Source organism: Megascapheus bottae, chromosome 4, assembly GCF_031878675.1.
Source record: "Megascapheus bottae isolate mThoBot1 chromosome 4, mThoBot2.hap1, whole genome shotgun sequence".
Lineage (NCBI taxonomy): Eukaryota > Metazoa > Chordata > Mammalia > Rodentia > Geomyidae > Megascapheus > Megascapheus bottae.
In genome coordinates, this window is record NC_143512.1 from 14,897,224 (window position 1) to 14,919,466 (window position 22,243).

Genomic DNA, 22,243 nt, shown 5'->3' on the forward strand with positions numbered 1-22,243 from the left:
TGTAACTGTCAAAAATTAAATGACTTTTAGTAGTACATTGGAGAAATACAAAGGTAGAAAAAATGGTCATTTTAAAGTTGAGATTAAGGAGTTGAAATTAGTGCCTACCTACCTACTACCACTATTTTCCATGCACTCTTCCCAACTCCCTTTGGGGTGTTGAACTGAGGGCCTCACTTGTGTTAAGTACATTCTGTACTGTTTGAGCCATGACCAAGACCTGTAAATATTGTATGCATTTTATACATGTATACATGCATTACTTAATGTGTAGAACTAGGGCTTTCTCTCCGCTCTCTTGTTCACATCCAGTACTATAGCACTATAAATAACTTTTTGGGAGGGGGGGAGTCATGGGGCTTGAACTCTGGGCCTGGGTGCTGTCCCCGAACTCTTCAGGGACCTTCCACTTGAGTCACAGCCCCACTTCCGGTTTTCTAAAGGTTAATTGGAGATAAGAGCCTCACAGTCTTGAGTGCCTTGGCTGACTTTGAGCTGAGATCTGAGGATCTCAGTCTCCTGAGTAGCTGGGATTACAGGTGTGAGCCACCTTACACTACCTATAAGCTTTTTTTTTTTTTTTTTTTTTTTTTGCCAGTCCTGGGCCTTGAACTCGGGGCCTGAGCACTGTCCTTGGACTTTCTCAAGGCTAGAGCTCTACCACTTGAGCCAAAGCACCAGTTCTGGCTTTTTTCTATGTATGATGGTACCGAGGAATTGAACCCAAGTCTTCTTGAATGCTAGGCAAGCATTCTACCACTAAGCCAAACTCTTGGCCCCTCCTCTTCATTTAGTAGGAGAAATGAAGACCAAACCAACCTGGGTATAAGTCAAGACACTATTAAAAACTACGGTTACAACAACAAAACAGTAGACCAAGTACCAATGGTGTCCTATAATCTTAGCTACATGAAATGCTGAGATCTAAGGCTCATCATTTAAAGCCAGCTTAGTCAGGAAAGTCTGTCAGGGTGTTTTTTTAAGTAATGCCAGTCCTGGGGCTTTGAACTAAGAGCCTAGGTGCTATCCTTGAGCTCTTGTGCTCAAGATTAGTGCGCTGCCACCTAAGCCATAGATGCACTTTCAGCTTTTTGGTGGTTAATTGGAGGAGAGGGACTTAACGAATATTGAGTAGCTGGATTATAACACTATCACAACCCATCCTTTTTTTATTTTTTGGTGCCAGTACTGGGGCTTGAACTTCAGGCCCTCCAGATCTTTCTTGCTTGGCTTTTTTAGTCATAGCTGGTACTCTACCACATCTCGGCTTCTGGTTTTTTGGTATTAACTGGAGATGCATTTCACCATTTTTATCTGCCCAGTCTGGCTTTGAACCTCAATCCTCAGTATCATGAGTAGCTAGGTCTTTTTTCCTCCTTCCCTCCCTCCCTTTCTCCCTCCCTTTTTCTCTCTTCTCCCTCCCTCTCCCCCACTCTCTTTTCCTCTCCCCCCCCCCTTCTCCTTGGAATTGAACTCAGAAAATGGAATACACCACCACCCCTGGTGAATAAAGGTGAATATTTATAATGTAAGAAGTAAATACTGTGGATATTAGCACTTCCTGGGGAATAAGGCAACCAGCAAATTTAAACAAAACAAAAAGTGAACTTGGAATGTAAAGATGTTTGTTTGAATTGGTTATTACAGGGATCTCCCTCTACCAAGCGACGGGGTCAGATGTTACAGCCAATCATAGAAGGAGAAACTGCACATTTTTTTGAAGAAATCAAGGTACTCACTTAAGAGAAATCATTTCTAATCATTCCTAAAGGGAAAATTGGAGGTAATGGTATATTTCTGTTATCTTTGGGTTTCTTTTTAGGAAGAAGAAGAAGAGGATAGTGTTAGTTTGTCCTCCGAGTTAAGTGATATTTTGAAAACAGCTGTACAGGCACAGTCTTCATTAGAAAACTCAGAGTCTGATGTTGAAGAAAATCAAGAAAAACTAGCTCTGGATCTCCGATTATCAAGTTCTCGAGCAGCTTCTATGTATGTGATTTTTGCCTGTTTGAATAATATGCCAATACATTCTATGTTAAATAATTATTTGAGTGGTACTAGTATAAGAGAATAAGCCAGGTGCCAGTGGCTTATGCCTGTAATCCTAGCTACTGAGGAGGAAAAGATATGAGGATCTTGAAGCTAACCTAGGCAGGAAAATCTTTTAACTACCAGAAGTGGAGCTGTGGCTCAAAGTGGTAGAGTACTAGCCTCAAGCAAAAAAAAAAAATTCAGATAGTGCCCAGGCCTTCAAGTGGACCAACAACAACAACAAAAAAGAAACACATAGTGATTTATTTTAGTTAGTCCTGGATCTTGAACTCTGGGCCTGGGCGCTATCCCTAAGTGCTTCAGTTCTAGGCTACTGCTCTACCCCCTAGACCTGGGTGTTGTCCCTGAGCTCTTCAGCTCAAGGCTACTGCCCTACCCATTGAGTCTCAACTCCACTTCCCATTTTCTAGTGGTTAATTGGAGATGAGAGTCTCATGTTCTTTAGGGCCTGGGATGACTGAGATACTGTGAGCTCAGCCTCCTGAGTCGCTAGGAGTACAGGCTTGACCACTGCCTGGCTCACATAATGATTTAATTTTTTTTTTTGCCAATCCTGGGGCTTGAATTCAAGGTGCTCTACCACTTGAGCCACGATACCACTTCAGGCTTTTCCTGTGTATGTGGTACCAAAGAATCGAACCCAGGGCTTCAGGAGTAATAGGAAAGCACTCTACCATTAAGTCACACTCCCAGCCCTGAAAATACATTTTAATTTTCATTTTATTACATTTTTTTAAATTTAAACGAGAATTTTCTCCATTTACTGTACATTTGTTGTTAATTTCTTCTTTATAAGATGACAGGATAATTAGTATGGAGGTAATTTCAACAAATAGTTTTAAATATTATCTCAGCATAATGTTTGAATCATTACATTGTTTCAAAAATTACCCCCCCCCCAAAAAAAAAAAACATGCATGGAAACCACTTTATAATCAACTAGGAATTTTTTTTTTTAGTACTCATGCTGAGCCTCACCTTCAGCAATTCTGATTAACTTGGTTTATAGTAAAGCTTAGCGTTAATGCTCTAAAACTAAGTGATGTTAAGAATGTAATGGATCAGAGCCAGGCGAGGTCACTCAGGCCTGTAATCCTAGCTACTCAGCTGAGATCTGAGAGGATCAATGTTCAAAGCCAGCCTGGGCACAAAGGGACCTGAGACTCATATCTCCAATTAACCTCTAGAAAACAAGAAGTGGGATTTGGCTCAGGGGGTAGGGCAGCAGCCTTGAGCTGAAGAGCTTAGTGATAGCGCCCAGTCAAGTTCTAGCCCCATGACACTCTCAAAAAAAAAAAAAAATGCGGGCTGGGAATTTGGCCTAGTGGTAGAGTGCTTGCCTAGCATGCATGAAGACCCGGGTTCGATTCCTCAGTACCATATACATAGAAAAAAGCCAGAAATGGTGCTGAGGCTCAAGTGGTAAAGCTCTGGCCTTGAGAAAAGTCCAAGGACAGTGCTCAGGCCCTGAGCTCAAGCCCAGGACTGGCAAAAAAAAAAAAAAAAAAAAAAATGCTTAAGATCTGAGGAAGCCACCCAGTCAGAAAAGCCTTAATGGATTTCTGTTTAGCATAGAAAGTCAAACTTGGAGGCATGGTTCATGTGATAGAATGTCAGCTATGAGTGGAAAGTCAGTCTAGAGCCCTAGTTCAAGCCCTGATAAGTACGTATGTACATGCATGTGTACACACACACATGTACATTCTTAATGTTTTCTTTTAATTTTAGGCCTGAATTACTGGAACAACTTTGGAAAGCTAGAGCTGAGAAAAAGAAACTACGAAAAACATTACGGGAGTTTGAAGAGGCATTTTATCAGCAAAATGGAAGGTTTGTTGAACATCACAAAGGCACCTTTGTTTTTTGGTGGGTCACAGGACTTGAACTCTGGGCCTGGGCTCTTCAGCTCAAGGCTACCATCCTACCATTTGAGTCACAGTGCCACTTCAGATTTTCTAGTGGTTAATTGGAGATAAGACTCTCACAGACTTATAGTATCTGGGCTGGCTTTGAACTGCAGTCCTCAGATCTAAGCCTCCTGTATAGCTAGGATTACAGGTATGAGCCACCAGTGTCCAGTTAAAATACTGTTTTAGATGATCATATGCATGTAGCTATTGGACCTTTGTCATACATATACCCATATATCCTATAATACCTTCCTTTGGCCTTAGTATGTGAATGTCTAGAGTCCTAGGTAATTTATCATGTCCCAGTGTATATGTATGTCTGTGTTTTAAAAATTCATATGCTTGCTTGTAGATTTATAGCTACATTCTAGTTACCACAAACGAGGGACACCATGCTACCTTTGTTTCTTTGGCTCTGGCTTGTTTCATTTAATGTAATTTTTTCCACGTCTTTCCATTTCCTTATGTTATTCTTTCTGATAGATGAGTAGAATTCCATGTGTATAAGTACCAGATTTTCTTGATTCATTCATCCACTGAGGGGCATCTGAATTGATTCCATATCTTGGCTATGGTCAACAGTGCTACAGTAAACATAGTTGTGCCGGACTCTTTAGTGTGGTGGTTTGTGTTCCATTGGATAATGCCCAGGATTGAGATTGTTAGGTCATAGGGTAGTTCTATGTTTAATCTTTGAAGAACCTTTAATTGCTTACCACAGTGGTTTACATTTCCACTAACAGTGTAATAGAGTTCCATTTTGGTTGTATCCCTACCAGCATTTGTAATATTATTCTTGATAGAGGCCATTCTAATTGGGGTGAGGTAGAATCTCAGTGTTGTTCATGAAGAAATGCAAATCAAAACATCTCCTCCTGTGTCTATTGGCTTTTCTTATTTTTTATTTATTTATTTTTGCCAGTCCTGGGCTTGAGCTCAGGGCCTGAGCACTGCCCTTGGATTTTCTCAAGGCTAGAGCTCTGCCACTTGAGCCTCAGCACCACTTCTGGCTTTTTTCTATGTATGTGGTACCAAGGAATCGAACCTGGGTCTTCGCGCATGCTAGGCAAGCACTTTAACCACTAGGCAAAACTCCCAGCCCCGCTATTTTGTTTTTATGGTTGTATATATTAATATATATTCAATATCTCAGTTATCATTCCTGTAATATTTTCATCAATCCTCAGATCTTGGCCTCCTGAATAGCTAGGATTACGGGTGTGAGCCACCACATCTGGCCAGGTTGTTAAGTTTTTGAGGGTTTATTTTGGGGGGGGGGATTTAATTTTTTGAGCTCTTAAGTATATTTTAGATATGGGGCCCTTGTCTGATGCATAGAAAGTAAAGATTTCCTCCTCCTGTGGGCTTTCTATTTAACTTGTTGCAGAAGCTATAGAGTACCTTTCTTACAATTGTTAGGACCTGAGTTCAAACATCATTGCCAGGATAAATAAAGTTAACATAAAAGTTTAAGGCTGAGATGTAGCTCTGTCACAAAACATGTGCCTAGCAAGTGCAATGTCCTGGATTCGATATACAGCAACCAAAAAAAAGAAAAAATCTAAAACTATAACAGAGCTTGAGTATTTCTTCTGCACCTTCATCCAACCTCCCCCCTTTTTTGGGGGAGTGGTGACAGAACTTAGACTTGAACTCCAAGGCTGGTGCTCTTGCTTGGCTTTTTCCACTCAAAGCTGGCACTCTACTGCTTGGGCCACATCTGCACTTCCACTTCCGGCTTTTTGTTGGTTTATTGGAGATAAGAATCTTGGCTGCCTTTGAATTACAATCTTCAGATCTCAGTTTCCATGAGTAGCTAGCACCAGAATAAACAGCTCAAACTATTACAGGGTTGCTGGGCAGTTAGTTGTCTCACACCTGTAATCCTATCTACTTGGAGACTGAGATCTGAGGATCATGGTTCAGAGCCAAGCCAGGGCACTGAAGTCCAAGATACTCTTATCTCTAATGACTAGAAAACCAGAAGCAGCATTGTGGCTCAAGGGGTAGATTGCTACCTGGCACTGAGCTGAAGAGCTCAGGGATACCGCCTAGGCCCAGAGTTCAACCCCCTTGACTCTCCCCCCTCCTTCCCCCCCCAAAAAAGGTTGTCCCAGGGAGTCTTATTGGATTTTTTTTTTTTTTCTTTTTTAGCCCATGGCCTTTCACATTGCTAGGCAAACATTCTACTACTGAGCTGCCTCCCCAACCCAGAGAGTTTGTTGTATAATTTTGCCTCCTCAGTGATGAAATGAGATGGTGTTCTTTTTAGAGAGGGTACCAGAAGCCCGTGCAGTGGCTGACACCTGGAATCCTAGCTACTCAGGAGGCTGAGATCTGAGGATCAAGGTTCAAGGCCAGCCTGTGCACAAAAGGACCTGAGACTCCAATTAACCTCTAGAAGAAGTGGGGCTTGGCTCAAGGGTAGGGCAGTAGCCTTGAGCTGAAGATCTCAGAGACAGTGCCCAGGCAGAGATCAAGCCCCATGACCTACCAAAAAAAAAAAAAAGGTCCCAGAGTAGCAATGGTATCTTCAACTAGTTAGGAGTGGTTGTGTTTCTATAAAACAATCACATTTGCTTTTTTTGAAGCTCATATATGGATTGGGGGGGGGACGGACTTTTTTTTTTTTTTTTTTTTTTTTGCTATACTGAGGGTTTGAACTCAGGGCCTCACTGGTTATTTTTCGGGTAATGACTTTCCCATGTGCATGTCTACTATAGGCTTCCTGTGATTAGTATTACAGGTGCACACTGTCACATCCAGCTTCTCTTTTGTGGAGAGAGTCTCAGACTTTGCTTCCTGGGTGGCCTGGCACCGTGAGCCTCCCAGTCTCCCATATATCTTGAAATGACTAGTTACAGATTCGGACAGGACAGAGAAAGATTGTAGTAATTTCTGTCCTGCTGCCCTCCCATTGTCAGCTCCCAAGTAATTAGGATTCTAGGTGCGAGCTATTTGCTCCTGGGGAGAGACACTTAAAAAAAAAAAATCCCAATACATTGTCAAATTGAGGTCAATCCTAGTAACTTGATGATCTTTAACCAATAGCTTTTAGACAATTCCAAAATGCATTTTTAATTCCTTATGCTTTGTCCTTTATTGGCATATACCTGAATAGCAGGAATACTTTCTCTGTATGCTGTTTACATTGTTAATATTGAGACATTTTTGCTTGTATACTTACATTAATGCCTTAGTAGGTACTAAATGTTACTGTTACAGGTAAGTGGTTTACTTAATTCGTCACAATTCTAGCCTTGCAGCACTTAGTAGTGGCCATGTCATAAAATACTAGGTAACCTCTGGTTTATTTTGATCAGTCATAATAAGATAGCATTACTTTATTAGTAGAAATGTCTAAATTAGATAAGACTTATCAAATTTTGGGTACGCCTGAAAGAATTAGCCCAACTTCATTTTCCAGGTGGTTTCTGGAGTATTGTAAATTTTATTTTCTTTCCTAGGAATGCCCAGAAAGAGGATCGTGTTCCAGTGCTTGAGGAATACAAGGAATACAAGAAAATAAAAGCCAAGCTTAGGCTTCTTGAAGTTCTTATCAGCAAACAAGATTCTTCAAAATCCATATAAAAATACATTCCTTGAAAATTCACATCATAAAATCAGTTGTATTCCTTGAAGCTATCATCACTTAACTTGTTGGCTGGTACTTGAGTTCATTTTGTCAGGCACTCAGAGAATCTCACTTTGTACTTGGTTGTGGTGCCACTAAACAAAAAGGATGGGGAGGGAAAATAGGCCCTCTCTTGAAAGTGTAAGTGATGTTCCATGTTAACCATAAGACTGTCTCTCCACTTGTATCTAGCAAACGCAGTTTCCCTCATTGTTTTCTACTACAGATACATCATCCTGTTAAGCAAAAGACTAGAATTTTATCTTTTGAACTGCAAGAACTTTGGAAATACAAAGCTTTTTATTTACTTTTTTCATTACTGAAGAATCTTGAGAGGAAAATCTTCGAGCCGAGTTCTTCAGTTGCCTTTTTTTCTTACAGAACGACTGAAAATTTGAAAGAAAAGCCTGTAAAAGTGACATATACAACTTTGTTCTGTTTTCCTAGACAAACCAAAATCAAACTGAAATTTCCAGTCTTACTGTGGAACATTTTCCTGTTTAATTACAAAAGTGACACGTTCGCACAGGTAGTATGTTAGTGGTCACACAGCTCTTGGATGAAGATAACAATGGGTAGACCCCAAAGTGACCTTGCTAATTTGTTAGTTAATATCCATACATCAAACACGGAGGTGAACCATCTCACATGCTGCCTGTAGGACTTAAGTTACTGTTATTCCTAAGTTACTGTTGATCTGCTGGTGATGTGACTTTCCTAAAGATCAGATCCTGTGCTGCCCCTTCCCCCTCACACCAGATAATGTGAGAAAATAGCCATGTCAGTATGTAGGAACTCTGATGGTGCTCAGATTTGTGTGTTTGGTCAAATGGGCCTAAATGGCAAAATAATTATGCCTAAGTAAAATCTGTTAACAAGGGCTATATATACACCACTGCAGTTTTCATGTACCTTGAAGGGGCTGCATCATTTCTCCCCCTCCCCAACCCCCCCCCCCCCCCCCCGGTCTTAATTATCAAAATGTGGACAAAAAGTCCCCTCTACAGCAATCACCTTTCTCACTGATGCTTTTTAAGCAGTGCTTACAGGATGTGTAGTGAGTGGTATACCCCTCATATGTGCTAGCCTATCTTTTTATCTTTGGCTTTGCATGCCTTCAGGTATTCTAATTTTTCTGGAATGGTAACTTGATTCAAGCTTAATTTTTTTTCCTGGTGCTTTAATGGATAAGTATCTGACTTTGTGCCCATGTTTTGCATGCAGTGACTCATGCATGGTTTTCTTAATGAGCTAATATTAAACATTTGTCTTAACACAAAAATGAATTTTACAGCATCCTTTAGTAAATGTGAGGGAAGCATGAACCTCAGCTTTTGGCACTACATAGTAATAAGCACAAGTAGCATAATTGTGTTTCTTATACTTTACATATCTCATGTGTGTGCAATGCAATGAACGCCTTTTTCAAAATTTTCAATGATAGTCAATGTGTAGTTGGGGGATTTTTTTTTAAAAAGGCACTAAATCCAGTCATTTTTGTGTGATTTCCTTTTGATCACAACTAGGTTATCCATAATGTATTCCTAGAAAAGTAAAACTCAAATGCCAAAAAACTATCATTTTGATTTGAATCCATCATGTGGTGTACATTTCAGTTAATTTTCTTTCACTAACCAGATAGTGTAACATCTATTTTATGTGCACTATATTGTTTTTTATGAATGTTATTTTATATACCACATGCAAAAATGTCCATGTGCACTATTTAAATGTTTTAAATAATATATTCCTTTATAATGCTGAATCTATTTGAGTACCATATTTTTATAAGTCAGTGGCCTGACTAGTTTGATTTTTAACATTTAACAGCTGCTTCCTGATGTTAGATATTCATTGTTAATATTTAGCTGCACGTAGAATAGTAACAGAGGTATGGCAGCACTTAAGCTTTGTACAGTATTGTGTGTCATAGTTGAACTGTAGGTGGTGGAATTAGGCAGTTTGGTATCAATAAAAATTATTATGCAAATCTTACAGATATATGTCCACCAGTCTAATTACATTGCTGTGTCTGGCACTTCGTTGTATAGAGTTTTGTAATAAAAAGAACTTCAATGTTCTAAGTCATTGTAAAATGCATATTTGTTTTCCCAATAGGTGTTAAGACCTCAGATGCACCATTTGCCTTAATGTTCTTAGGCTTATTGCAATTGCCTGAGGGATTGCCTCCACCCAGGACCATGTCCGGGGACAGAAGGATTGCTAAATAATTTGGCTGGTTACAGTTTTCAAGTGATAAGGCAAGGAGAAATTATTGATTACTTATCTGGAAAGATTAGTCGCCATTTCTTACAGCACTGAAGTACCATAAAAAGAACCTGATGCGCACAGTGTCTAAGAAAAGAAGAACTTAGCTAAGGTGGGTGGTAGCTTGAAAATTACTTTATATTCAGTGGGTGTAGCAGGTGTGTATATGTGGAGTCCAAGCTACTCAAGAGGCTGAAAGGATCCCCGATTTGGCTCTGGAATTCAAGGCCAGCCTGGGCAGAGAAAGATCCAAGAGATTAGTATCTCCAGTTGATTAGCAAGACACTGGAAATGGAGGTGTGTCTCATGTGTGGTGAGGCCCAGCCTTAAGCTAAAGCTAATGTAAGGTCCAAATAGGCAGACACAAAACACTTAAAATTGAACTTGGCCAGGGGGTGATATAACTGGTGATTCCAACAATTTGGAGGTGGAGTAGAGTACTGCAGTTTGAAGGCAGTTTGGATAAAGTGTGTGTAACCACCTACTCAACCAATAAGGTGGGCATGATGGGGCATGTGCTTGTCATCCCTACCCAGGATGTATGTGTGTGTGTGTGTGTGGCGAGGGTGGGAGGGGTGGCTGTAAACAGGGGAGGTCATAGCTCCAGCTGAATTCAAACCTCAGTATTGCAATACATCTAGTCAACAAATGCTCATGCTGCTTGGGCTAAAAAAACATGGCTGAGGAGGGCATTGTCTCATAGGAATTAAAAATGTCCCTTTCATTCTAGCCAGCATTGCAATTAAACATAGCTCTTGCAGCCTCCTCATTTACAATTTGCAAACACCATTTCTTATGAGCGGCCTTTTATCTAATAGTTAATAAAGTTTGGGAAGCCAGAATACAAGGGACATGGTGTACATAAAAGTACCAAAATACTTTCTTATGTAAGATTGTTTTGTACGTTTTTTTCACATCCTAGAACTTAATAAGCTGTAAACTTGTACAATGGGTTCCACTCTGTAGCACTTAAACACTAGAAATCAACCAGGTTATTGTAATTAGGGATAGGTGGTCTGTCTCTCACATAGTTAGATTGGGTGTGTTATTTGTGGCACAGCACTTGGCTGTGAGCAAGGTACCTGATTATCCTGCCATTGCAAATAAAGTCTGAAATGGGGACCCTTTCAGGAAATCGTGTTAGAAATGCTATGCTCATATAACAGATTCTTACCTCTACTTGTGTCAATATTGTAATCCTGAAAGCTTTCTCATCACTTGGTTAAGTTTTGAACTGATGTAGTGTAATTCTTTCTCCAGCTCCACAGTATATAAAAAGAGTCTAGAAGATAATTTAGAAGAGACAAAATCTAGTAATAAAGTCCCCTGTGAAAAGAAATGCTTTGAAAAGATAACACTTCTACTTAGAACTTTAGAACTGGTTTTAAAGCTATATGAAGAACAGAATGTGCTGTGTCATAAAATATTAAATGGCGCTTTCAAACAGTTGCTCTCAGATTTTATGCATATAGAGTATAAGATTCTGGGTTCAGAAAAATGGAACAACCTCAACCTGCAAAGTATCCTGGGAGAATACCGTGCTTACTCTCTAAATTCCTGCTGAGTAACAGGCTGGTTATCTTGAGTTTCTGTAGAATAATACTTTTTTTCAAGACTCTCTTTCCACTTTTTCATTTGTTCTGCCCTCTGAAGCTCCTGTCAATTTAGAGGACAAGTATAAGCCAAAATGTTTAGTTCTCTATTTTGAGTCTTTGGTATACAAGTATCATTGCATTGATCATCCTTAAACTACATTTTTCAGGCTGTAAGATGTTTGACACCTTTGGCTTAAAAAAAATTCCTACCCTTTTTCCTTCTGTCTCCGAGTTGATACATTTATAGCTGGACAATGTCCTAAGCATTGTGCTCAAGGCTAGCACTCTACCACATAAACTACAGCTCTACCACTGGCCTTTTTGGTGTTTAGTTGGAGGTGAATCTCGTGAACTTTCCTGTCCAGGCTGTGAGCCACAGATCTTGCCTTCAAACGTACTTTGGGGTGTTTTGTTTAAACTCCAGCCTCACATGAATTTGCTAGATAGGTGTTTTACCAATTGCGCTTTTTAAGGCTTTCTTTCCCCCTTGTCAAGGCAGCCTAGCTTGCTGGCCTTAGGAGTAGGTGGAACAATGAGCATACACTGCCATATATTCGGTTTCTATTTACTCTTGTGTTTATAAACAATACTGTTGTGGCCAATGAAACTTGTTATGTCACTAGTCTTTGTTTAAACTAATGTTCCTAAAGCAGGAAAAGATGGCTTTCAATTTTTCTAGTTTCATTTTAGAAATTCAGCATCTAGGTTTAGTTTTATTACTGTTGTTGTTCCTGGTCCTGGGGCTTGAACTCAGAGGTTGGGTGCCATCCTTGAACTTTTTCCCCTGTCAAGACCACTTGAGCACATTAAGAGTCATAGATTTTCCTTCCTGGGCTGGCTTCAAATCTGACATTCTCAGATCTCAGCCTCCTGATGAGTAGCTATTTCTAACTGATGGGATTGCTTATAATGTGGGCTCCAGATTTGAGGCCCGGCTCAAGAGATAGAGACTTGAGGGAAAAAAAATCCCCAGAGCAGGAGACCCTGGGACTGTCCTTTCACATTGACACCATAGTCTTTCAATTCAGAAGTCTTAAAAACAAAAGGGATCCTTATGGACATCGAGCTTCAATTTGAATTAAAAATGCTTAAACATAGCTGGGCGTGGTGGCCCAAGAGCTTAGGCCCAGAGTTAAAACCCCAAAACCCTTAAACACTGGGGTACATATTGCTATCTTTTCTGTGAAGTCTTCCTTGGAAAACAAAATGGCACGTTAGAGGTTGGACTAAGGTCTCTAAGCATTATTTTATACTCTTGTACTTGCTAATATTCTTGAATTCTAGCTTCAAGAATTTTTATGGTACAGTAAAACGTTTTTAAGGTGGAATTTTCTCTTCTTGCTCCAAATAACTTGTATTTGTTCCTTAAATTTTGTAGCATTTTTTTGTGCAATCATCCAGTTAAGTTTTAGAAATAGCTGCTATCTGCTAAATGACTGGCTTGTATCTCTTGGCGCCATGTTGATAAATCTTTTTTTTTAAAAATTAGACATTTCACTCAACTTTCCCAAAACGAAATCTGAGCAATTATCTTTTAAGTTGTTCATTCTCAATTACTGCTTTCATATCTATGCTTTCTCCCTTTTTAATCAAACTATTCATTTTTTCATGAGTCCATAGATTGACTTTTTTTTTTTTTTTTTGGTGGGGCTTGATCTCTGCCTGGGGACTGTCTCTTCAGCTCAAGGCTACTGCCCTACTCTTGAGCCAAGCCCCACTTCCCTGTTTTCTGGAGGTTAATTGGAGATAAGAGTCTCAGGCCCTTTTGCTGTTTTTAAAAAAATTAATCATGAGTTTTTTTTCTGGGTATTCTTTGACTTAAATGCTATGTGTGTTTTTATTTTTTTTTTACCTCCTGTTTGATTCATCTGGTCAAAGCCTAGCAGTGGTTGGCAAGTCATAGATACTCAAAAGGCTGACAGCTGGAGGATCTTGGTTTGAAGTCAGCGTGATCCAAGAGGAAAAGGGCTAAAATGGTAAGAGTGCCAGCCTAAGTGAGAACTTGAGGCTGAGGTCAAGCCTTCGTTACTAGACTACCCTTCAGGGGACTGAGATCTGAGCATCACAAAGTCAGTCCTGTGAGACACTTATCCCGGGTTAACCACTCAAGTGGAGCTGTTTGACTAAAAGTGGTAGACTGCTAGCCTTGAACAAAAGAGCTTAGAGCCAGTGCCAAGACCAGAGTTGAAGCTCCAGAACAGACTTAAAAAAAAAAAAAATGGGGTAGGAGGCAGCACTGGAGTATTAACTTGGGACCTTGTACTTGCTAGGCACAGACCCATACAATTCTATATAGGCCTTTGTAGTGTGGATGCCAAGCATTCATTTTTAAATTTTGTGTTTAATCGTATTTCTATTAGGTTCTTTATGGAGAAATTTTCTCTACAGAAATGTGAATTTTTTAACTTTATTAAGGCCTTTCTGGCCCCCAAAGTAACCAATTCTTAGGAATGAGTTTTTTAAACAAGGCAAGTTATCTTATAAAAAGTACAAAATTTACTAAATAACTACAAAATCACCTTGTTTAATGCATCAGAACAGAAATTTTTTTTAAAAAAAGTTCAGGTGTCAAAAGGATTTTATGTGCCACTTAGGAAAAAATACTGTCAAACAATGACAAGATATATATACTCATTTTAGAGATTAAAGTGTGTGTTGCCTGTCCTGGGGCTTGAACTCAAGGCCAGCACTTTACCACTTGAGCCACAGCACTCAAGCTACAGGCTTTTGGTGTATGTGGTACTGAAGAAGCAAACCCAGGACTTCATGAATGTTAGGCAAACACTACCACTAAGCCACATTCCCCGCCCCTCATTAATATAAGTCAGTGTGGACTCATTCTATTTTATTCATGGAATCAGTATTTCCAGATTGTCCAAACTGTTGGGGCCTTCCAACAATCTGCTTCAGTGTATTTATTTTACTGCGTTTCAACTATTCCACATTCTTTTCGTGCTTTAGATAGCCCCATAACTAAGTAGGGAGATCTCCCAAGAGCTATGTAGTTCCTTTCACAAATACCTGAGTACCTAGAATGTAATCTAGAATTCTCAGTGGATAGAGATAGAAAATACACATGTATGGCCGAATTTAAGCTCCAGTACCACCTACAATAAAATAAATGAATGTATACTATATAAGCATGCCACAAAATTCATTTAACTTTAGCCTTTTCTTTACAAAAACCTCCCAATGTTTATTCCAGTCTTCCAATCCTGCCCTCTTTTGGGTTGCGGGGTGGCCATTTTTTTCCTTTTAAATCAAGTCGAAGAGGTTCTCTTTTCCTTAAGTTTTGAAATATAAAATTACATTAATGAATAACAAATAATCTCTAACAACATTAGCGTGTATGCACTACAAATACCTGGTGTGGTCGTCCCACAGTGAATGAATGCATACCTGCTGGACAGGGTCTGCCTTAGTGTACCAGAGGGAAGGGTGTACCTGGAACCAAATGCTTCTAAATGACATGGGATCTTGATTCTGCAAGATTCAAAGGTAACTACTGCTCTGGGTAAATGCTGTCAACAAATTTCTCATTAACAGATTCCTAATTTAAGTTTCCGCTTGTGTTCTATGAAAAAAATTTAAAATCTTACATTTTCATCCAAGTTTTCTCTTTTAGGTTGTTCAGCCAAATCTCCCCTGTATTTGAAAGTAAAAAGGGAAGTTACCAACACAGATACAGTCAGATGTATAGTAAGGATTTGAATTGTATTTTTAATAAAATACATTCTCCAGAGTATCACATTTTATAGCTGTGAGGAAATTTCAAGGTTTTTTGTTTTTTTTTTTTTGCCAGCAGTTTTGCTTTGGGAAACAGTTTGACACATCAATTCAGTCAATAAATGTAAGTTATGATACATTTCAAATGCAAGTATTTTCACAATATTGTGTGTAAAATATTTTTAATACCTAAATAAATTTAATGTCAACTAAAGTTGTTTTCTACCTTTTTAGAGAAAAATTTTCCAAAAAATTCCAAATTTACTGTTAAAAAGCATACATTTTAGCCAGGCACAGGTGGCTCACGCCTATAATCCTAGCTACTTGGGAGGTTGAAATCTAGTAGATTGCAGTTCAAAGCCAGCCTGGGCACAAAACAACCCGAGACTCTTATCTCTCAATTAACCTCTAGAAAACAAGAAGTGGGATTTGGCACTAGTTTTGAGCTGAAGAGTCCAGGGACAGCGCCCAAGCCCAAAGTACAACCCCCATAACTGACACCCCCCCCCAAAAAAAAAAGCCTACATTAAAAAAAAATCTGCTGTGATTGCTCAGAACTGGAAGGTTCTGGGGTATGATCGTATTAGGTGCTTGTAGTTTTGCAATCAGTTTTGCAATTTTTTTTACTTGGAATGATGTAAAAGTGGTATAATACAGTAGAAAGTTGTTTTGCATTTTGATCTTTCCCCACACTAAGAGTGCATGATGCTCAATAGCCCTGTCCACCTACCGCAAGATCCTGAAGAGAAACAGCTGATCATGTGCTGTGTTGCCAGTTTTTTGGATATAGGAAGTCAATTTAACGATACTTAAGCCACTGCTATAAAACAGACTTACAAGTATGCCAATACAGCCTTTTAACATAGTGTTCTGGCCATATTTAAGGTAAGTTAGGTGTACTAAATTCATTTTCACCTTGGAATGGAATTGTACAAATGTGACCCCATCTTGAGTTGAAGACATTTCTATATAACTTTACAATGAAAATTATAAAGGTACTCTTACATGTTCTTATCTTCATTTTTTTGAGACTTCCTCAGTTTTAGTTTCTCAAGAGCATTATGGTAACTCTGGGGACAATTAAAAATGGTAAAGTATACATTTTTTGATAAAACATTTGAAGTAAATAAAACATCTGTTGCTAAGAAATGCAGAAAAAATGAGGCAGCCAGGCACTGGTGATTCACACAACTTTTTTAGCTACTTAAGAGCCTCAGATCTGAGATTTAAAACCTGCCCATGCAGATAAATCTGAAACTCATCTCCAAGTAACCCACCAAAATGCTCCACATTTGGGGCATGGCTCAAGAGAGAGAGACTTGAGGGAAAAAAGTCCTCAGAGCAAGACCTTGCACTGTTAGGTTCCTGTCCTTTTGATTTCTGAATTTCTACTTTTTCATATATATATATGAATCTATCTATATATATATGAATCTCCAATAATGAGTTCTATGACACTCTGCCACTTGAGCCACACTTAACTAAAATGACTGTTATTTCCAGTAAGTAGGAGCTAGAATTATGTAGACTCTTCTGCCAGGGTTGCTTCAAGCCCACAGTACTCCAGAGGTCAGCCCCAGCCCCCTGCGAAGCTAGAGTAACAAGCATGGGCCACCAGCACCTGGACTTTACCACCTCTACCTCTATAGCTCCAGCTTTTTTTTTTTTTTTTTTTTTGGCCAGACCTGGGCTTGAGCTCAGGGCCTGAGCACTGTCCTTAGAGCTCTAGCCTTGAGAAAGTCCATCACTTGAGCCTCAGCATCACTTCTAGCTTTTTTCTATGTTACCAAGGAATTGAACCTGGGTCTTTGTGCATGCTAGGCAAGCACTCTACCAGTAGGCCAAACTCAGCCAAACTCCTGGCCCCTCCAGCTTATTTTTTGAGACAGGGCAATCGTAGTTGGAAGTCAGGCTGGGCAAAAAGTTAGTTAGCAAAATCCTGTCTCTACCTTCTCAGTTACTGGGATTACAGGCATATGCCACTACACCCAGTCCCTAAAATCAACATGTACTGCTTAATTAAGCATCATACAACATGGAGGGAAACAACTGATATTCAGTGTGCTGTGTTGCCAGTGTTTTTTTGGATGCATGATACTATAAAATGGATTCTGTACAAGTTTTGCCCCATTACTATTCTGACCATGTTTAAGGTACACAGGCTAAGCAATATTTGATATAATGGATTTATAGAACTTTAAAAAAAGATATCATTCTTAATGCATACAATCAACATCATAGTCAAGATGAAAAAAGAAAACCTCTAAGACCTCAAGGGGGTATTCACAGTTAAGCAGGCTGGTAGGGAAGTTAAGACCAATATACACCAGACTGGTACAGATTCTAGTCTGTGAAGGAAACAGTTTGTTAGAGAAGAGAGCTGAAGCCAGGCACCTGTAATCCTAGCTACTCAGGAGGCTGAGATCTGAGGAGCAAGGTTCAAAGCAAGCTCAGGCACAAAATGACTTGAGACACTCATCTCCAGTTAACCTCTAGAAAATGGGAAGTGAGCTGAAGAGCTCAGGGACAGCTCCCAGGCCCAGAGTTCAAGCCCTATGATCCCCTCCTTCCTCCCCCCTCCCCCCCCAAAGCTGTGAGAGGTTCAGGAGTTAGGAAATGTCAAGAGCAGAGGTATGGCAAGCATGGTATACAGCACAATGCTCAAAATAGATTAGCTGGGACACAGTTGCAGGTAAGGGTATAAACATTAACGCTATAAGGTGGGTAGGGATTATAACTTGGAATAATTGAATGATTTGACAGGCCCAGGGCAACTGATAGGATCAAGTTGTAATGCCAATTAAAAGAGTATAGAGGACTGGGAGTTTGGCCTAGTGGTAGAGTGCTTGCCTAGTATGCACAAAGACCCGGGGTTCAATTCCTCGGTACCACATAGAAAAAGCTGCAAGTGGTGCAAGCAAGAGGCTAGAACAGTCAAGATGTAACCGTGTGGAAGCCAACTCTAGACTCAAACAAAACCTGGAGTTTTAGGTTTATTTTTTACTTAGAAGACTAGAAATTAAGCTGAGTAATAGTGGCTTACATTTGTAATTCTAGCTATTCAGAAAGCTGAGATCTGAGGATCATGGTTCGAGGCCAGCCCAAGAAGGAAAGCCTATGAAACATCTCCAGTTAATCACACCAAAAGCTCAAAGTAGAGCTGTGGCTCAAGTGATAAAGCACTGGCCTTGAGCACAAAAGTTTGGTGACACTGCTGAGGCCCAGAGTTCAGGCCCTAGGACAGACAAAAAAAAAACAAACAACAAAAAAAACCCCTACAAACTGAAGTTTTTCTTAGAATAAATAATAATTTGACTTACCTTCTTCAGCATTTTACCAAGTTCAAAATCTGGCCTTCTACCTATTGAATAATCAGCTTTCACTTCAGAATAGGTATCATTTATAATTGCCAAGAACATATTCTGGGGAAAAATATTCAAATAATTATTATAATACAAAATTTAGGACAACAACTATAAAGCAGTTGCCTACAGTACCCAAGGCCCTGAATATGATCCCTAGTATCACAATAAATAATTTAAGGCCGTGCAAGGTAGCAAGTACATTAGACCCAGATACTTTTAAGTGCTAGAATTTTGGCCAGTCCTGGGGCTTGGACTCAGGGCCTGTCCTTGAGCTTTCCGCAAAGCTATCGCTCTTGCTCTATCACTTAAGCACAGCGCCACTTCTGGCTTTTTCTGTGTATGAGTACCAAGGAATCAAACCTGGGTCATCATGTATGCTAGGTGAACACTCTACCACTAGGTCATGCTCCTGGCCCTTATATTTGTAAGCATTTACTACCAAGCTGACCTGGATGGCAATCGCTGTTAAGCGTCCCACATAGCTAACAGGCCTGCAGCACCATACCCAGCTTTTATTTGGTTGAGTTCCCTAGGTTGATATTGAACACCTTGGACATCCAGTGTCCACCTCAAGAGAAAACAATATTAAAGGTATGAACCATGTGTCTGGGATGGTAGTCTTAGTAATATTAAATAGTAATTTTATCACTGCCAGTGTAAGCAGTAATAAAATTTCTTCTGAACAATTTCATTCTTTAAAAGAATTTCATTCTAAAAAAAAAAGCTATACAGGGGCTGGGAGTTTGGCCTAGTGGCAGAGTGCTTGCCTAGCATGCATGAAGACCCGGGTTCGATTTCTTGGCACCACATACATAGAAAAAAAAAAAAGCCAGAGGTGGTGCTGAAGCTCAAGTGGTAGAGCTCTAGCCTTGAGAAAGTCCAAGGACAGTGCTTAGGCCCTGAGCTCAAGTCCAGGACTGGCAAAAACAAAAAAAAAAGCTATATAGAAAGACAAGTGGTAGAATGTATAGTCAGCCTTACCAGCAGGACAAAGAACACAAAAAAAATGAAGGTGATGAAGTAGATGGGTCCCAGGATCCGATTGGCTTGCTGGATGCCAGCAAAATTAAAATCCCCAAGAACAATGCGAAACTGTGCAAATCTTTGGTGAGAAGAAAGGAAAACAGTGTTATATCCTTTCACACACATACATGACAACTGGGGGTTACTAAAGTCTAGAAACTCTTTGAGTTTGTTTCCATAAAGTTCTGTAAAACTGGATGTTGCCCTAAAGACAAGACTTGAAAGAACACTCAACAAGTAATTTCATAAATGAAAACATTTTTCCCCTATTGTTGAGGTATCTGGCTTAATTAGCTTCTCAGCCATCATCTGGGAAAAAGCAGCATGGACATTATTTCAGAAAGCAGAATAAAAATACACTAACTCAAGCTTTTAATCCTTGCTACTAAGGTGAGATCTGAGAATTTCGTTTCAAGCCAGCCTGGATAGAAAATCTGTGACTATCTCCAGAAAGCTAAAAGTAGAGGTGTGGCTTCAATAGTAGGTACCAGCCTTGAACAAAAATCTAAATGAGTGCAAAGACATTTTGATTTTTCCAAGAGAGCACTTTAAAAGTTGTGTCTCTGTATGTGTGTGTGTGTGTGTACATGCATGTGCGCACATGCATGCCTGTCCTGGGGCTTGAACTCAGGGCCTGAGTACGCTCCCTGAGCTTTTGTGCTCAATGCAGTCTTAAACCACAGCTCTAGTTCCAGTTTTTTGGTACTTAATTGGTAAAGTGTAACAGGCTTCCCTGCTTGGGCTGGCTGTGAAGTGATTCTCATCTCAGCCTCCTCAGTAGCTAGGATTATAGACATAAGCCACCAGCACCCAGCTTAGAACTCAATTTTAGGGGCCAGGAGTTTGGCCTAATGGTAGAGTGCTTGCCTAACATGCACAAAGACCCAGTTTGATTCCTTGGTACCACATACACAGAAAAAGCCAGAAGTGGTGCTGTGGCTCAAGAGGTAGAACTCTAACCTTGAGAAAGCCCAAGGACAGTGTTCAGGCCCTGAGCTCAAGCCCCATGACTGGCACAAAAGCAAAAACAAAAAGCCCCCTAAATTTTATAAAAACAAATACTACAGGGCTGGGAATGTGGCTTAGTGGTAGAGTGCTTGCCTGGCATGCATGAAGCCCTGGTTTCAATCCCTCAGTACCACATACACAGAAAAACCCAGAGGAGGTGCTGTGGCTCCAATGGTACAGTGCTAGCCTTGAGCAAAAGCAGCTCAGGGACTGTGCCCAGGCCCTGAGCTCAAATCCAGGACTAGCATGCATGCATGAGTGCGTGTGCACACACACACAAATTAGTAAAAGGAAAAGATCAAAGCAGACTAAAATACTAAAAGAAATACAAAGATGCAATCCAAGTGTTCTGATCCTTTGAAAAAATAACATCAATGAACATCTTACCTACACTAACCAAGGCACTGAAAGGGAAGACCTAGATAAAATTAGAGAAGCCAATCAATAAAGTAATCCTATTCATAACTACCACATGCATGACAAAATGCAACAGGAATAAATATAAGTAAAAATGATAAAACAGTAAAGCAATTGAAAAAGTTGGGGGAAATGGAGGGACAACAGATGAGCAAATGAAGCAGTGGTATTTACTAGAACAACACTATGTTGAAAATGAATTAGACAACTTATGGGAGGGGATGGGAGGAAAAAATCCAAGGGAAGGTATAACACTGTCCAAAAAGAAATGTAGTTTTACCATGACTTATGTAGCCATAACCCATCTGTACATCACCTTGATAATAAAAATTTACAAGGACAGGTGGGAAATTTTCTTGTGTTCTTATATTGATTTGGATAGTTACTTTCACAATATTCTATCAAGTTGACAATTCGCATCAAAATATGTTTTTCAAAGATATCCTAAAATTCACATGTAATAGCTGATTTCAAAATACAGCCATAGCACAATATTGGAATGAAAACAGATGTAGACCAATGCTACAGAATAGAGGACCTAGGAATAAATCAGTGAATCTATAGCCAATTGATTTCTTAAAGATACCTTGGTGAAAGAGCGGCCTTTTCAATGAATAGTGCTGGGGAACTGTGAAAGATTGAAACAACACCTATATCTCACTCTGTATTAAAAAAAAAATCAACTCAAAATGGATCAAGGATCCTAATTTAAGATTGGGCACACTGACTCATCTCTAGCCAACAAGCAAAAAAGCTAAAAGTGGAGGTATGGCTCAAGTGTAGATGTCAGCATTCAAGGGACAAAGATGATCAAGAACCGGAGGCCTAGAGTTCAAGCCCCATTAAACAACAAAAACTGTATTACTAGCACTAAGCAACAGAAACTACATTAAGATTTCCTCACATATTGTCAGAATGACTTACCAAATCCTCCCTACCCTCAATAACAAATGCTGGCAAGGATGTTGGTGGGAATATAGGCTAGTGCATAGTCTGTTTTCTATGGAAAATAGTAGAGTGGTTGCTAAAAAAAAAAAATGCTGCAATCCTAGCTACTGAGAAGGCTGAGATCTGAGGATCACAGTTCAAAGCCAGCCTGGGCACTAAAGACCGTGAGACTTTTATCTCCAATTAACCACTAAAAAAACTCGAAGTGACACTGTGGCTCAGGGGTAGGCCAGTATCCTTGAGCCCAAGAGCTTAGAGTTAGCTCCCAGGCCCAGAATTCAAGCCCCATGACCCATC

At 39.8% G+C, this 22,243-nt stretch overlaps 2 protein-coding genes across 9 annotated transcripts in view; one reads left to right on the top strand and one right to left on the bottom strand.

The window, feature by feature from the left end:
• Fam13b (family with sequence similarity 13 member B) overlaps window positions 1-9,591 on the top strand; it is a 76,592-nt gene extending 67,001 nt beyond the window's left edge. For all 3 annotated transcript variants that reach the window (XM_090331476.1, XM_090331475.1, XM_090331477.1), the window contains 4 exons: window positions 1,648-1,731; window positions 1,823-1,989; window positions 3,781-3,882; window positions 7,430-9,591. In XM_090331476.1, the coding sequence (XP_090187602.1) occupies window positions 1,648-1,731; window positions 1,823-1,989; window positions 3,781-3,882; window positions 7,430-7,553 (477 nt within the window). In that variant the 3' untranslated portion in view covers window positions 7,554-9,591. The remainder of the gene's footprint in view (window positions 1-1,647; window positions 1,732-1,822; window positions 1,990-3,780; window positions 3,883-7,429) is intronic.
• Pkd2l2 (polycystin 2 like 2, transient receptor potential cation channel) overlaps window positions 7,905-22,243 on the bottom strand; it is a 46,816-nt gene continuing 32,477 nt past the window's right edge. For 5 of the 6 annotated variants that reach the window (XM_090331481.1, XM_090331480.1, XM_090331478.1 and 2 more), the window contains 7 exons: window positions 19,532-19,652; window positions 18,506-18,607; window positions 16,191-16,255; window positions 15,059-15,104; window positions 11,411-11,520; window positions 11,039-11,146; window positions 7,905-7,982 (listed from right to left, as the gene is read on the bottom strand). In XM_090331481.1, coding sequence (XP_090187607.1) covers window positions 11,050-11,146; window positions 11,411-11,520; window positions 15,059-15,104; window positions 16,191-16,255; window positions 18,506-18,607; window positions 19,532-19,652 — 541 coding nt within the window. In that variant the 3' untranslated portion in view covers window positions 7,905-7,982; window positions 11,039-11,049. Of the gene's footprint in view, window positions 7,983-9,657; window positions 10,098-11,038; window positions 11,147-11,410; window positions 11,521-15,058; window positions 15,105-16,190; window positions 16,256-18,505; window positions 18,608-19,531; window positions 19,653-22,243 lie in introns of those variants that run through there. The other variant, XM_090331479.1, reaches the window with a different exon arrangement.